Consider the following 14,962-nt stretch of genomic DNA (forward strand, 5'->3'; position numbering starts at 1 on the left):
CATGAATGAATCCTGTTCCAACTAAAGTTTATTGCAATGTAAACACCTCTTATGAAGAAGTGTGTTCTCTGTGAAAGCAGAAAGAATGAACTTACCACTTAAAAATTCTGCTTATACAATTGGAGTGCTTTCCCAGCTATGTATTCGATGAACTCAGGACTCTTGGGATCCAAGTTGGGAGGAACTTTGATGGTGAAAGTAGGTGAAGTCAGAACGTTCACATCTACCACAGTTTCGTCTTTACTGGAGGGATCCCCAGGTACCACCTAGGAGAGATCAGTACTTTAGACACCACAAACTGCTGTGTGCTTTCAGTTTTGTTTATACCTGCTGTGCCCACTCTCTTTAACAGGGGAAAATTAAATAGGGGAATATTTTAGACTTGCCTACTTTTTTTAAATTGCTTTCTTCTGAAAAGACAGTGGGTGTCTGAATTTATGTAGGTGGTGGAAAGAGCTGACATGGCACTGCCAAGACCATATTAAAGAACGGCATGTTAATATTTATATCATAAGCTACATCTATAAAGAGCTTCTGTTCTCCTAATGAAAACTTCTGAGCTGTCCCACTAAGTTCAATACAACATTTGTGTGATTGAATTTATTCATTCCTGTGTGTTTTTCTAAATCAGACTTAGTTCTGTAGCTTTATTTTCCTAGAACAGATATCTCAGACTCAGTTGGGAAAATGTGCCTGTCTCCTGTTCCTATTTTGTGCTTTTTTTGGTGGATTGTACCACTATTTTGTATAAAGTTCTGATAGTAATAGTAGTAATTCACTTTATATAAGTGTATTTCTGAGTTAGAAGAAAGAAAAAGATTTGTCCCTTGCCCAGGAAAATGGATTGAATTTACCTTGGATGTATCTTTGTGTGTGAGACACAATTAATCATGATGTATTTACTGAAATATTGGCCAATGCTGTCAAGCATGTGCAGCTTCCACTGCAAAAATCTGTATAACATTTGTCTTCTTTGAACTTTGGAATATGTAGGTACAGACACACAGCTAGACATTCATCCATCTAATGTGGATGTGTCAGTGACTGGTGCAGTGCAGTTTATCTGTGAAGGTAATCTGAGGCCAGTCAAAGCTACTAGTGTCAATTTACTCTTATCAGACAGTGATTCAGGTTAGCCTGTCAGCCATCCATCACACTAAAGGGATTTAGAGGAAAATAGTTTCTAATCTCAGGAGTTTCAGCTCATTGAGGGATTACCAAGCACACACAAATTCAAGATGAGTAGGAAAGTCATGTTGTAAAGCTAAACATTACACATGTATGAACATCCAGAGCCCTCAGGAACGTAAACATGAGCAAAAGGCAGTTTAAAGGCAGCAATAGCTCCCTTCAGAAGACAACCCTTACCTTAACTACGTTGAAAATGTTTTCTGGTCCAATGGTCATGTTGGACAGCTCAGACACCCACCCAAACCTTTCTTTCATTTTGTTCAGCAAGTAGGAAGTGTCCTCCGTGTGATGCCGAACCACCTGGAGGATCTGCTCGTACTGCTCCCCTGAGAGATTAACCAGCTTAAAGGCTTCATCAAACTTTATGTGCAGCTCAGGAACGTTTGGGCAATCTGTTAGGAAAGACAGTGTTATGTCTTGTTCTTTGTCTTTTCTGTCTGAAGAAATGAAAACTGTAAAAAAGCCTAGCGAGAGGGCATGGTTTGGATGGGTCTTTAAATAATGCTGAAAAAAAGGAGAATAATTTTTGCTTGCTGATTATGGTAGATTTAGTTTAGACTCAATGACTAAATGAATGCATTATGCCATTTATTGTATCAAAGTCATTTAACAAGTTTATATCATATAATACATAAGGTTTAAATAATATTTCATGACAATAGATTTTTTGTTAATGCTAAATAAGATCTGGTAAATTTTACATATAGTAATTTCATAGTCTTCTTATAGGTTATGGGTTCTTTTATTGGCTCATATTCCATTATGAATCTATCCCAGGTATATAGACTCCAAGGCAGGGGCTGAGGAAGCCAAGTTCCTTTCACTGTAAAAGAAGTTTTAAGTCCACATGAGGAACCTTAACCTGTCTAGGTCTGTGGCACCTGATGAGTTCAGAGGCAATTGGCTGATGTAGCCACTCTCCATGATTTGAAAAGTTATGGAAGAGAAGGGAGTCTCTGGTGGTGAGGAAAATGGAAATATTTCACTGATTTTTTTGAAAAAGGATTGTAAGAAGGACCCCGAGGACTACCACTCTCTCAGCCTCACCCCTGGCCTGGAAAAATCGTGGAACAGACCTTCAAGAAGCTCTGCTTAGGCACATGGAAGATAGGGAAGTGATTCAGGACAGCCAGCAGAGCTTCACCAAGGGCAAGTCCTGCCTGACCAGTCAGTGGCATCCTATGATGGAGTGATTCCATCACTGGTGAAGGAAAGGGTTGGAAAAGCCATTTATTTGTACTTCTGTAAGGTCATTGATGCAGTCCCCCACAACATCCTTTTTTCTGAACTGGAGAGATAAGGATTTGATGGGTGGAATGTTTGGTGGATGAGGAATTGTATGGATGGTCATACCCAGAGGGTGGTGGTCAATGCCCAGATAGACATCATGGACAGTTTGGTGTCCCTTAGGAGCCTGTACTGGGACCAGTACTGTTTAATGTCTTCATCAATTACATGGACAGGGGGATGAAGGGGGAACCTGCAAACTTGGCAGGTTCACAGATGACACCAAGCTGAGTGGTGTGGTTGACACATCCAGGGGATGGGATGGCATGCCACGCAGAGGGACCTGGGAAAGCTCATGAAGTAGGCCCAGGTGAACCTCATGAGGTTCAGCAAGGCCAAGTGCAAGGTGCTCCAGCTGGGTCATGGCAACTCCTGCTGTCAACACAGGCTGGAAGATGAACAGACTGAGAGCAGCCCTGCCAAAAGGACTTGGGGGTGCTGGTGGATGAGAAGCTGGACATGAACTGGCCATGTGTGCTCACAGCCCAGAAAGCCAAACACATCCTGGGCTGCATCAAAAGAATCATGGCCAGTAGGTTGAGGGAGGTGATTTTGCCCCCCTACTCTTCTCTCATAAGATCCCTGAAGTACTTCATCCAGGTCTGGATTCCTGTACTCATTTGGCACATCCTGGTTTTAGGTAGCAGGGCGACCACAAAGATGGCTCCTGTGGGAAGCCGCTGGAAGCTTCCACCAGGTCTGGCAGATCCAGAGTTGATGGCTGTGAAGATGGCCAAAGCCAGGCCAATGAGAGAGGTTGTTAACACCTCTGTGATAACATATTCAAGAAGAAAAACAGTCATGGGGTTTTGCTTCTTGTCAGAGAAGAGAAGGAGGTGAGAATATGTGAGGGAAACAACATGGAGACACCAAGGTGGTTGGAGAAGGAGGGGAGGAGCTGCTCCAGGCACTGGAGCGGGGATTCTTCTGCAGGCCGTGGTGAGAACATGGTGAGGCAGCTGTGCCCCTGCAGCCCATGGGGATCCATGGGGGATGCAGAGATCCACCCACAGCCCGTGGGAATCCATAGGGGATGCAGAGATCCACCCACAGCCCGTGGGGATCCATGGAGGATGCAGAGATCCACCCACAGCCCGTGGGGGAGGTGCCCATGCAGAGCAGGTGGATCCCTGGAGGAGGCTGTGATCCATGGAAGACCTTGTGGAGAGAGAAGGCCCCTGCTCCCAGGCTGGAGCCGCCTGTCCTTGGGGGACTGCACTCCATGGGAAGAGAGCCATGCCACAGCAGTTTTGGGAGGATTGTCTGCCCTTGGGGAGTGTTCACATTGCAGCAGGTGCCGTACGGCTGCTGCTCGTGAGAGTGGACCCACAGCAGAGAATTTCATAGAGAACTGTCTGCCATGGGAGGGACCCCACAGCCTCACAGGGGAAGGACTCCTCTCCCAGAGCAGAAGGAAAATCTCGGTGATGAACTGACCAAACCCCCATGCCCTGTTGGTAGGAAGGAGGAGGGGCTGGGGGAGAAGATATTTTAAGGGCTTATTTTACTTCTCATTATCCTCCTCTGGTTCTGTTAGTAATAAATTTCACTTTGTAACAAAATTTGAGCCTTATTTGCCCTTGAAGTTTTTTCTCCCAGTCCTTATCTCACTCATGAAGCCTTCATTAATTTTTTTCTTTTTCCTCCTTTGCTCAGCCATGGCAGGGGAGGGTGAGTGAGCAACTCTCATGGATGCCTGGCATTGGGCCAGTGTCAAACCACAGCAGCTCCTCAGCATAGAATGCATGGACCTGTTGGAGCAAGTCCAGAGGAGAGTCACAAAAGCTGTTAGAGCCTGGGAGCACCTCTCCTATTTATTAGGACGGGCTGAGAGAGCTGGGGTTATTCAGCCTGGAGAAGAGAAGACCCTGGGGACACTTATTGTGGCCTTTGAATATAATCTGTGACCATCAGCTACTGAAGGGTGCCTGTAAGAAAGATGGGGACAAGAGGTAATGATTTTGAATTGAAAGTGGGTGGATTTAGATTACATGTAAGCAAGAAGTTTTTACAATAAGGGTGGTGAAACAGTGAAACAGAGAGCAGGTAGATGTCCCATCCCTGGAAACATGCAAGGTCAGGTTGTGTGGGGGTCTGAGCAACATGATCTAGATGAAGATGTCTCTGCTGATTTCTGGGGGTTGGTCATCTAGACCAAGGTCCCTTTAACCCCACATTATTATATGATTCTGTGATAGAGGTTATAACAAGAAAGCCTGCATTCTTGTGGAGTGTTAAAACCTAATATTTATCTTACGATAGCTAGACAGTAGACTAGCACCATCTGCCACAAATTCAGAACTGAAGACTGCTGGTATTTTCTTTACTAAAATATGGATTTAAAGAAGAAAAAAATTCTATGCAATAATTTCTCTGTAAAAATTCAGTTTCTGTTCTGTCAAACTGGATTATCAAGGGGCACCTTCCAGCTGATGGTACAGTAACAAACTGGTATCTTTAGTACATGGGTGTAGATAAAAAGATAGGTGGTCAGATACACACTGATAAACACTTTAACGTCTGCCCCACTGGAGATATTCTGAAGACATTTAGGTTTAAGCATTAGGTTTAGTGCTTAAATGCTCTTAGATTTTATGATCTAAATAATTCTGGAAAGACGGTATGTTATGCTGCAGTGGGAGTCCTGACTGGCAGTTCTGGGTGATCGGTCTGAAGGTTTTTCAGGTGCCCATGGACAGTGCTGACAGAGCTGCCATCTCCTTATTTACTGACATGAAGTCCCCTTTTTGTCCTTCATGTCAGTTCTATCTGCAGACAGGATTCAACAAAAAGTAATTACAGGCTCTTCAGCGCTTGCTTTCATTGCGAGGAGCTGAATGATACCTGAGGTTACACCTGTTTGTCAGCAGGAGAAGCGACTGTCAGGAGTTTGAGTTTCTGCTCACTTTCTGCTCAGCACTGCTGCACCCAGGCAGGATCGACTGCTGCCTGACATCTTGCTTCCCTGCAGGATTACAGCTCTAACAAAACGCCTATATATTCTGTTACAGGCTGTGGGACGTCTCTTTGGAGCTCCAGCGGTGTGTTAAGAACTGAGCTATACTGACACTCTGTGGAGACAGCGGGGAAAGCTAATTTAAATCATCTGGCATGAGGAGGAATGGTTACTGTAGCCGTGGTTACAGTAAAAACTCGGTGACTATGATAAATGTTAATTCCAGTAGATAATTAAAACCTCAAAATCTATAAACCAGTAATCAATGCATTACAGAAAGAAAAAGGGGGGGAAAAAAGGAGAATCGTTATTTACCATGCAAAAGATTGTCTTGACATTTCTGGCATCTCTCATGGAACTGTGGGCATCCAGAGGAGTTCTCCCGGAGCTCCCTGCACTGAAGTCTCTGGCGCCCTGACACAATTTTTGAAAACATGCCACTTCTTTCAGGATCTAGAATGAAGTCATAGTATTCTTAGACTGCTGTTAAACTTAGAGTCTTTATAAGTATGCATTCATTACCGAGCCTGAGTGCTAGAATATAATTTCTTGTCCTTAATCCAAAGTATTTTGCATAAATCCCCTTCCTTACCCCTCCACTTCCCCTCTGCTCCAAAAAAGTAAAAGGAATAGATTATTAAAAAGTAGAAGTCAAGAGAAGATTCAAATAATATTTTCTTTCAAGGAATTCTTGCTGTAGTATATTCCTTTATAAAGACTTAGGAGTGTATTCCCCAGACATAACCAAAACATTGCCAATATTATTATGCATTATTTCTACAACATGTGAGTTCTGGTAAGATCTTTTTGATCCTTAGAAGTCAAGATGTTTCATAATCACATACAGTTACACGAGAACACAGTACCAAGTCCATTTCTGAGGTAACAGGGCTTATGATATAGAGAAAAATTTAAAAACACTATTCAAGAGTCACTTAATTTTGTATTTCCTGATGATCACGTAATGTTTATGTCACCTGCCACTCAGAGTTATGGCATGTGCTCACTGTGATTTCCCTGTAGACAAGGACAAGCATGTATTTGTCCTGTTTGCAATAGTCAAGTATTAGGCTTATTTGTATTCTAAAAGTCAGCCATGGTCATTTTCCTTCACTGAGTGTCATCACCAATGGTATGCCCAGAATTTTCTGGTCACTGGAAAACCTGATGGCTGGTCTTTGATTAGCTGGTATTTGATTGTCAAATTACATTGCTGCTGTAGCCTGAAACAGCACTTGCAGCTGTCAAGCTGAAGTTAGCATCATTTGGCAAAGGCAGGGATATGCCTTGACATCTCACAAAATTACCCTAATTTTTTAGAAGTGGTGACCATGTCAATAAGAGATGATACAAATCATATCCTGACAAATGCTGAGATTAAATCTGTCAGTCAGCCTCATGAAAACCTGCATCCACCCTGAATTAAAGTTCTCCTCAGGAGCACTTAAAGAATTGCCATGAAAATCAGGCTGCGTAGGACCCCTAAGTCCCCCTGCAACATTTCTCTGAGATTTCTAGGTGACTTCTATTTGTTCATTTAACTGATAGCTACCCTTGACCCACAGCCTCCAGACTTTCCTTATGTATCTTGCACTCATACTGGAAACTGAGTAATTCACTGTAGTTTAGCCATCCCAAGGGGGTTGATGTCATTGACAGAGCAGTCAATTTTCATCTTCTAACACTTGCCTTTGGTTTCTTCTGGCACATCTCTTCTGTAATCTCTGTATTCATCAAACACATCAGTGATCACCTCGCTGACACCTTCGAACACTGTCCTGCTGAAATCAAAAACTGTCTGTAAGAAGCCAGGCACGCCCCAGCCCCTCTGGGAGCCTTCAATTCTGGTGGTGACCTCAGGTAAAGCTGGCATACTAGGGGACTCACTCATCTCCAGGTCAGACATGAAATAAGTCTGAAAAGACTGGTCAAATTCTTTTTGCATGTGCTTGAAAAAAATGAAACTTCTGTCAAATATTGAGCCCACATCCGATAAAAGCTGGCTAAATAAATCTTCCATCTTTACTAGCTGGGTGTCCTCTTTCTCAGGCTTTTCATTAGATTGGATGTCTCTTCCTTGCTCCTCATGAAAAGTAAATATGAGTGGAGGTATTTTCCTCAAAAAATCTTCAACCTGTGTGTAAGAAAGAGACAGATCAGGAGAGAAATGTTACTGGTTTCTCATCTCTCAGATAAGTGTCTCTGATTTTTCTCTTTCAAATACTCAAAGAAACAATGCCCTCTTAACTGCCAACACAGCATATTCTCTGAAATAATTTAAGACAGTAGACCCCAAAGAGAAGAAGTGCATTCAATCTAAATCATTAGTTGCAAATCAGATCTGGAGTAAAAATTCTGCCAGTTGCCCTTTAATCTGTGGGGGCTCCAAGTTATTGTCAGCATTTGGGTTTCTTTCAACAGACAGCTTGGACTTTATGTTGTGAAGATGTGAGATGCATTTCTGTCTGCTTATGTGCAGTGTAGTGAGCAGAAGGTTCTCACCTTGATTTGTAAAAAGCCTGTCCTCTCTCACCATTGGGCAAATCCTCATGTCCTTGTGTGAATGGAAACCAGCACAATCAATAAAGCAGTGGCTCTGAGTCCATGGTTTTATCATGTAAGAGGCCAAGTGTCAATTTTGCTGTCACAGAGTTCCAGTTCCTGGCTTTTGGCCACTGATTCTCTGCTCCCCACTCTGAGGCACTACTTTGGCCTGAGCCGATGGAGTGGCTTTTTGAGCCACACTCCATGGCATTAGAAAATGGGTAAGGGTTAAGAAGCACCTTGCTAAAACACACATTTGTAGATTTAGATAGATAGATACAGACAGATATACATAAAGACAGTTATATATATATATATATATTTTTAAACCCCAAATCATCAGCTTGATCTGACCACTAGTGCAGCTTAGAGGGTAGTTGAAGTGTGAAACAGCACTGCAGGAACAGCCTGAGTGAGTATTGCTCCTGCTGTCTGTGTCCTCAGCTACAGTATTATTTTTTTTCTTTTTCTTTTTCTTTTTCTTTTTCTTTTTTTTTTTTTTTTTAATACCTTCAGTCATAACACAGCTCTTACTTTGAATGCCTCAAGTAAACCAAGTGACTGATGAGGGATGTTACCAAGAGGGTCAAAGACAGGGACAATGCAGTGTATAACTTTTACTGCAGTAATTGCAGCATCTACAGACTCTTGAAAACCCAAAACATTTATATGAGCCACCCATAAGTCATACCTAAAAAGCTAAAAATACCACAAATAGTTTTAAATTTAATATCTCCCACATTTTAACCTGAATTATTTTAAGAATATGCACAAATATTAAACACCTGTGCTCTAAACCCTGTCTGAAACACCACATTTAATGTTAAAGTTATTGTACTTTTCAGTACATGGGAGGGGTGAAAGATAGAGAATCTGGCTGACATTTTAGTAGCAGCAATTACAGTTCTGCTTCAGAAGTTTGTTGCGCTTAATGTGTATGCCCAAACAAAAAATGTGATTACAATTGTTAAATTTTGTAGTAATAATGGTCCAGACAGGAAACCATATTTTCTTTCTAGTAGAATTAGGAGAATCTCCTTTGCTGACAGGCTCCTTTATTACAAGAGGTTAAGCATTTTAAAGTTTTGTTTGTACTTAAAAAGTTTATTTAAGAAAAATATAGAAAAGAATGGTGTAATAATTAGGTGATTTTTTTTTACCCCATGTAATTTTGCTAACTACATCTACGCTTTTAACTTTTTCAGACGGACCATAAGAATATATGTGGTAATTTCACAAACAGTGTTCAAGCATCTTAGTTCAAGTCCCACTGTGAGAGAAAACATGTTATACCTGGAATGAGTCTGTTTGAGTTAGGGGAGTCATCGGTTTCCATGGAATCTTGCCAGGGTGCAACTGAACTCATTTTGGCTCAGCATTCCATGACCCATAATCACATGTAATCTCTACCATATAACTTCATACTTCCAGACTTCCAAATGAAATTAATTTTAGTAAGCTGATATAACTGGCAGACCTAGGTATTGAGAAATAAGATGTGTTGTCTCTTTGGGTGAACTCAAGAGTATTCTCCAGATGCAAAGTTTCCTCCTACCTTTCTCTTAAAGGTTGACACACCACGTTTGCATGTTGTATAATATCGCATGCAGGTACTTTCTAAACAAGATTCACATTCATCCCATAGATTTTTCAAGGATACTTGACATTGTCTTTCCTCTTCTTCCAGTCTTGCCTTTACTTCATCCATAAGTCGCAAAGCTTGCTAAGTAAGGAAAAAATTCAGTTGAGGGTAATTTTCAGATTAGCCTTCTAAGTACTTACCCCAGTGTTCATCACTCATTTTGGCTATTTATGGCTCCTTTTTTTGCTAATCCCTAACCACTAGGCTAGGTTGCCTTCTCAGATGCAGTTACATACGGAAGGAACTGAAAATTGAAAACCTTTTCCTTATAGGATTTTTCTGATGTTGTTCTCTCAGGGGACACAGCCTACAGAAACAAATGGATTGCTACAGACTACCAGGATTTTTGATGTTAAGAAAAAAACTCACACATCATTCTGTGTAAGAATTCAGCCTCCCCCATGGTCATGTGTTCAACTCGTGTTATTTTTGCTCCATATCATCTGAACAGTACTCATCTGTCCCACAAATAGTCCTTTTCTGTTGCCTTTCTCTACCTTTAAGGGATTGATATTTCATGAGGGTAGGTCCTTGCCATAAAGTCTGTCTAATGCAGAAATATATAAAAGTTTAGCATCTCTGCTGTTTGTGAGTATGCTAATCAAAAGGGGAATTTTTCCTGCTCTTGTGGAAGTGTGAGGCACTCCTTCCATACTGAAGGGCAACAAGATGCATTTCACAATGCTGCTTCTGTTTGCTTCATCAGTTAGGGCACAAAGCTGAGCAGATAAGAAGCAGCATTTTTGGATATAGGCTTGACAATGGAAAGAGGAAAGTTCTTCCCATTGAAGTAGGTTACACATCATCAATTTCTCTCTCCAATTGCAACATATTTCAATAGTTTTTGTTTCCAAACAATGTTCCAAGCTATCTCTAAGTATGACAGAAACATTTTAATTGATGGGGCTTATTCCTTTTTGTCAGCATTCCAATAGGGAAGAGACTCACATAAAAGAAAACTTCCGTCAGAATGTGCTTGATGGAGACAGTAACTGCAGTTTTCGTAATCTGTGCTCAGTTATTTTCTGATCTTTCTAATACATTTATTCAGTGTTTTATGAACTCTCACTGTGGATGTGAGTCCTGTGTAAATTAAATCATCCAGTAAGATCTAACAAGAGTGTTGACTGTGGGAGTGCACTGGTGTTCCTTAAGATGTTAGAAAGCTATCAGGTACTTTTTTAGTTTTAATTAACTACCAGATGTTGGGCCAGGAGAGAATTTTCCTTCAACTTTGTTGAAACAAAGTTAGAATATTTGTGTTTTTTTAAATGTAGAGTAAACCTCTGTTTCTTCAGATCATCTGAGCATATGGCTCTGAGCCTAGGCATTGCACTAAGACATTGGAAATTTCCCTGATTCATTGTACTTTCTTTAGAGCACATTATCATTTGTGGCTTTGATGTTCTCCTGCAGGTCTGAAGTTTGCCAAGCAAGCTGGAGAACATCTTGTGGCCCCAGGAGTATAGAGACATGGCAGGCAGAGCTGCTGGACCTTCTGCACAGAACACTGTTCTACAGTGGCCTGCAGTTGCCTTGGTGTGAATTCAGTGAAGCAGGGGTTTTTAGTAACAAGCAGTATGTGCAATTTTCCTCTGCTAGTGAAACAAAGGGCCAGAAGCGGGTTTTCTCTCAATTCCATGACTGCATGAAAATATGTACACTGCTTTGGTTTGGTTTACATTCTTCCCAGAATAAACATAAAACCCCCACAGATGCATTTATGTTACCTGTTTTTCTTCACTGCTCTTCTTCAAGGTTTTCATCAGATCTATGTGCTTATCTTCATTTCTTTCCATCATAATTTTCATCTGCTTAATACCAATCAAAGCTTTCTTTACCTCTTCATCTACATACTTTTCTCCAACTTCAGATAATTCTAAAAAAAGCCAAATTATACAGTGACTTAATCAGATTTTAACACTATTGCAAATTGTCATGCACTGATGATGGAGAATGAAATAGCTCTGTGTTTCCCTACAGTGGCAGAGCCAAATCTGAGATAGCGAATGCTGAATGACACTGAGCCAAGACAATTTCCACCATATGAGAATCCGGCCCAGAGCTTTTGCAAGGATCAGCTGCATGTAACTCAAAAGGTATATTCAACTGTCCCACTGCTGAATACTGAATCCCAGAGCAATTGGGGCTGGTACCTTTGGAGATCATTAAGTCTGCCCCCTCCATTCAAAGCATGGTCAACTACATCAGGTTGCACAGGACATCATCATCCTGGGTTTTGAATATCTCCAAGGATCCCTCATCTGTTTTCTAATGACATAACCTTTATATTTGTCTTTGATCTGGTAGAAGCCTGTGACAGCTTCCCTCTACATTTTGAAAATGTCGATTACAAGTGCCTTCAACCTGTTTTCGTAAAAATACAATTTGTAGACTTCCTGTGAAGTAATGAGCATAGAGTTTTGGTGAAAACCTGGGCTGGCCCACGCACTGCACCTTGAAGCTCTGCATGATTCCCTATCCTTTATCTGCATTTGTTTTCTTTGTGGAAATACCCTGAATATCACTGAAACTATAGAAAACAGTAAAACCATCTCACCTTGAGACTGCCAAAAACACATTGATTACTTCTTCCTTTGTGTTTTTCTTCCTCATCTCTAACTTTCTGTTTGTTTATTACAAAAATCCTGTCAACATAGACTGAAGCACAGCATTGTTTAATGGCTGATCCTCTTTCTCTCCACAAAATAAATCCATGCTTAGAAGTATGTGTGCGTGTGCAGAATAGCTGGTATTTTCTAAATTAAGTATTTTTTTTTCAGTTGTTTGTAAAAGCCACCTTTTTCAATGAAGTATGTAAGTGTAGAGGAAATACTTTCAAAGATTATTTGAAAAAACAAAATCATTCAAAATCTGTTGAACCTCATTTTGGGTTTGGTTTCTATTCTGATGATCTACAAGGAACCAAATAACCTATAAAAAATCCTGTAAATACTTTTTTCTTTTGGCAGGTGATGCTTATCTATTAATCCCTTTTGCTTTCTCATCCTGCTTGTTCTTATCTTCCTATTGCGTGCGTGTAGGCACGCAATCGACTTTGTTATGTTTTCTAAGCTCCACACATGCAAGTGGCACTTGTTGATGGCAGTGAGTGTGGAAGCCAAGATGCCCTGCCCAGCTGGAGACCTGGGCCCAGGGGCTTCCAGCCCACCCTGGCAGGAAAAGCTTACGTACGCTTGAGGTTGTCCTGGAGATTCATCTCCTCCTGCTTCGTCGGTGCGCACTGGTGGCCACTCAGACACAGCACATGGATCAGAAATATCCAGGAGGACCTCATGTTCTTTCTGTTCAGGGAAAAGTGCGGTGCAGTTACGTGTAAACATTGGCAGGAAGCTCAGATGTCTAGGTATACTAAGTAAATATAAATGCTAACTATAATACTACGTATCTTGCAAGATCCCGTTAATTTTGTCTCTAACGATGGTTTCTGATATGTATAGCATGCACCTAGGTGCTACTCTTGGTGAAAATACATGAGTAAGAAGCTTGACCTCCTTTGTAATTAGCTATTTAGATTAATTAGATGAATTCCACTGAGTTTGCACTGTGGTTAAGAGAATCAGGACATGTACGTATAAAATCAAAAGCTTATGCTGTTCAGTCTGTCCCTTTTCCTCTTTGTGAAACACACTAATTACCCATCTCGTATTGTGTCCTTAGTTCATGTTATAAATACACCCATGCTAAAGATTATTGCCACTTTTAAAGAGGGAAGCTTCTGGAATGTTGTTCCCTTTCTTGTAAACATGCAATTCCTTTCAGTGTCCTTCAGAATAAGACTTAATATAAGAGACTCAACAAAGGTGTGCCAAAAAATCAGTAATTAGATCAATTTTGTAAACAAACAGATCAGCAAATGAAAGAAATCCCTAAACAAGGGAAAGAAATGCCATTTGCTTTATTTCCCTCCTAAGAGCAGAGCCAAAAGGTTCATTTTTCAGAAACCATGCAGCTTCACTTTATGGTTCTCATCTGATTAAGTGAACACAGTATTCAGATGCCTTGTAGTTAGCCAATATAGCCTTTTTGGAGACGCAATTATCAGCCACAAGAGCATATGTAAGTTAAAAGCCTGGATTTGTTTATAGCCCAGATTTACTTCTACTGCTACTTGCATATTTCACCTTCACATTTACACCAAAAGACCAATTAACTGCAAAAGAAATACAAACACACAACCAAAGAAAAGTAAAAAAGCATATTTACCATTAATATTTTGTACCTCTTCTGCAAAATTGCTCCTTGTGTCAGGAAGGGGCTGGGCTGTGTTCTGGACTTATTTCTGGGAGTGCCAGGGATTTTGCCATGTTCTACTTATCTGATGAGAAGGGCCTTAATCCTATTAAGGGACATTTAGTCACTAGGCTGGAGGATTTTGCATGTGTGTGACTTCATGCTCATCTCTGTGGGCAAAACCACCAGGGGGAGTGTTGGGCAGAATTGCCTGGTTTAATGTAATTTCGAACTGCTATTTTTCTGTAGTCAGTAGCCTTTTGTCGTGTTAGGTCTTCCCTCGTCTTACTTCTTACTTTACGAGACACCTGCAGCTTATGTTATTAGTGAAATTGATACCATTAGTTTGGCTAAAAATAGCTTTCAACATTTAATCTCCTCAGCATGGTTTTAGCTTGCTATAAAAACCACTTCATTATGTAAAGGCCTTCTTTGTACACCTTCTGAATGTATGGGAGTTGAAAAAAATACCGGGAATCCAGATGGAGGCTAGCATATGAGCAGGTTCTGAAACAAGATAAGTAATTTTTTTTTGGCATTTTGTACATCATTGTACTTGCCAATGTTGTGGGGGGTTGCCCACTTAATGATATTTCCTTCAGTTTCTCCATGTCTGTGAAATATGTCTGAGATCTGACTTGTACACTTTTGGATACTTTGAAATGAGATATTTAAATACTAACAGGTGCTTAATATAAAATATGGATAGGTACTGTTAGCAAGTCATATCCCACCTTGTGATATTCAGCAATATTACTCCCTTGTAGCCAAAGAAGAGATGGGAAGAGTGGGTGTTTTTAGCCCACAGTCTGTAACAGCAACTTTAAGACATTCTTTTCCATTTTGTTTACCTAATCATTCATAAAGGCCAATTGATGGCTAACATCTAGCATGATTAATGCTGCTTAGGCAAGAGATTTCAGGGATTTAGTTTTAAACACATTATCAGAAAGAGTGGAGAATCTATCAGCTCTAATGGGAACTGCAAGTCACCAATTTGCACTAAAAATTAGGGTAATTCCACTTTTTTTTCTGAAAATTATGGATGAAATGGAATATGTATTTTGTTGTAATCTATATGAATTGCT

The 14,962-nt window shown here is 40.7% G+C and overlaps 1 protein-coding gene across 1 annotated transcript; it reads right to left on the reverse strand.

Moving 5' to 3' along the window:
• Nucleotides 1-98: 98 nt before the first annotated feature.
• Nucleotides 99-12,920, reverse strand: CLUL1 (clusterin like 1). Its single transcript, XM_026795670.2, has 7 exons — nt 12,816-12,920; nt 11,351-11,499; nt 9,534-9,701; nt 7,118-7,568; nt 5,750-5,887; nt 1,369-1,583; nt 99-266 (listed from the first exon to the last, which is right to left on the reverse strand). Exons 1-7 carry the CDS (start codon nt 12,916-12,918, stop codon nt 99-101), a joined length of 1,392 nt encoding a protein of 463 aa, XP_026651471.2. The 5' UTR covers nt 12,919-12,920.
• Between the last annotated feature and the right edge of the window lie 2,042 nt (nt 12,921-14,962).

This window comes from Zonotrichia albicollis, chromosome 1, assembly GCF_047830755.1.
Source record: "Zonotrichia albicollis isolate bZonAlb1 chromosome 1, bZonAlb1.hap1, whole genome shotgun sequence".
NCBI lineage: Eukaryota > Metazoa > Chordata > Aves > Passeriformes > Passerellidae > Zonotrichia > Zonotrichia albicollis.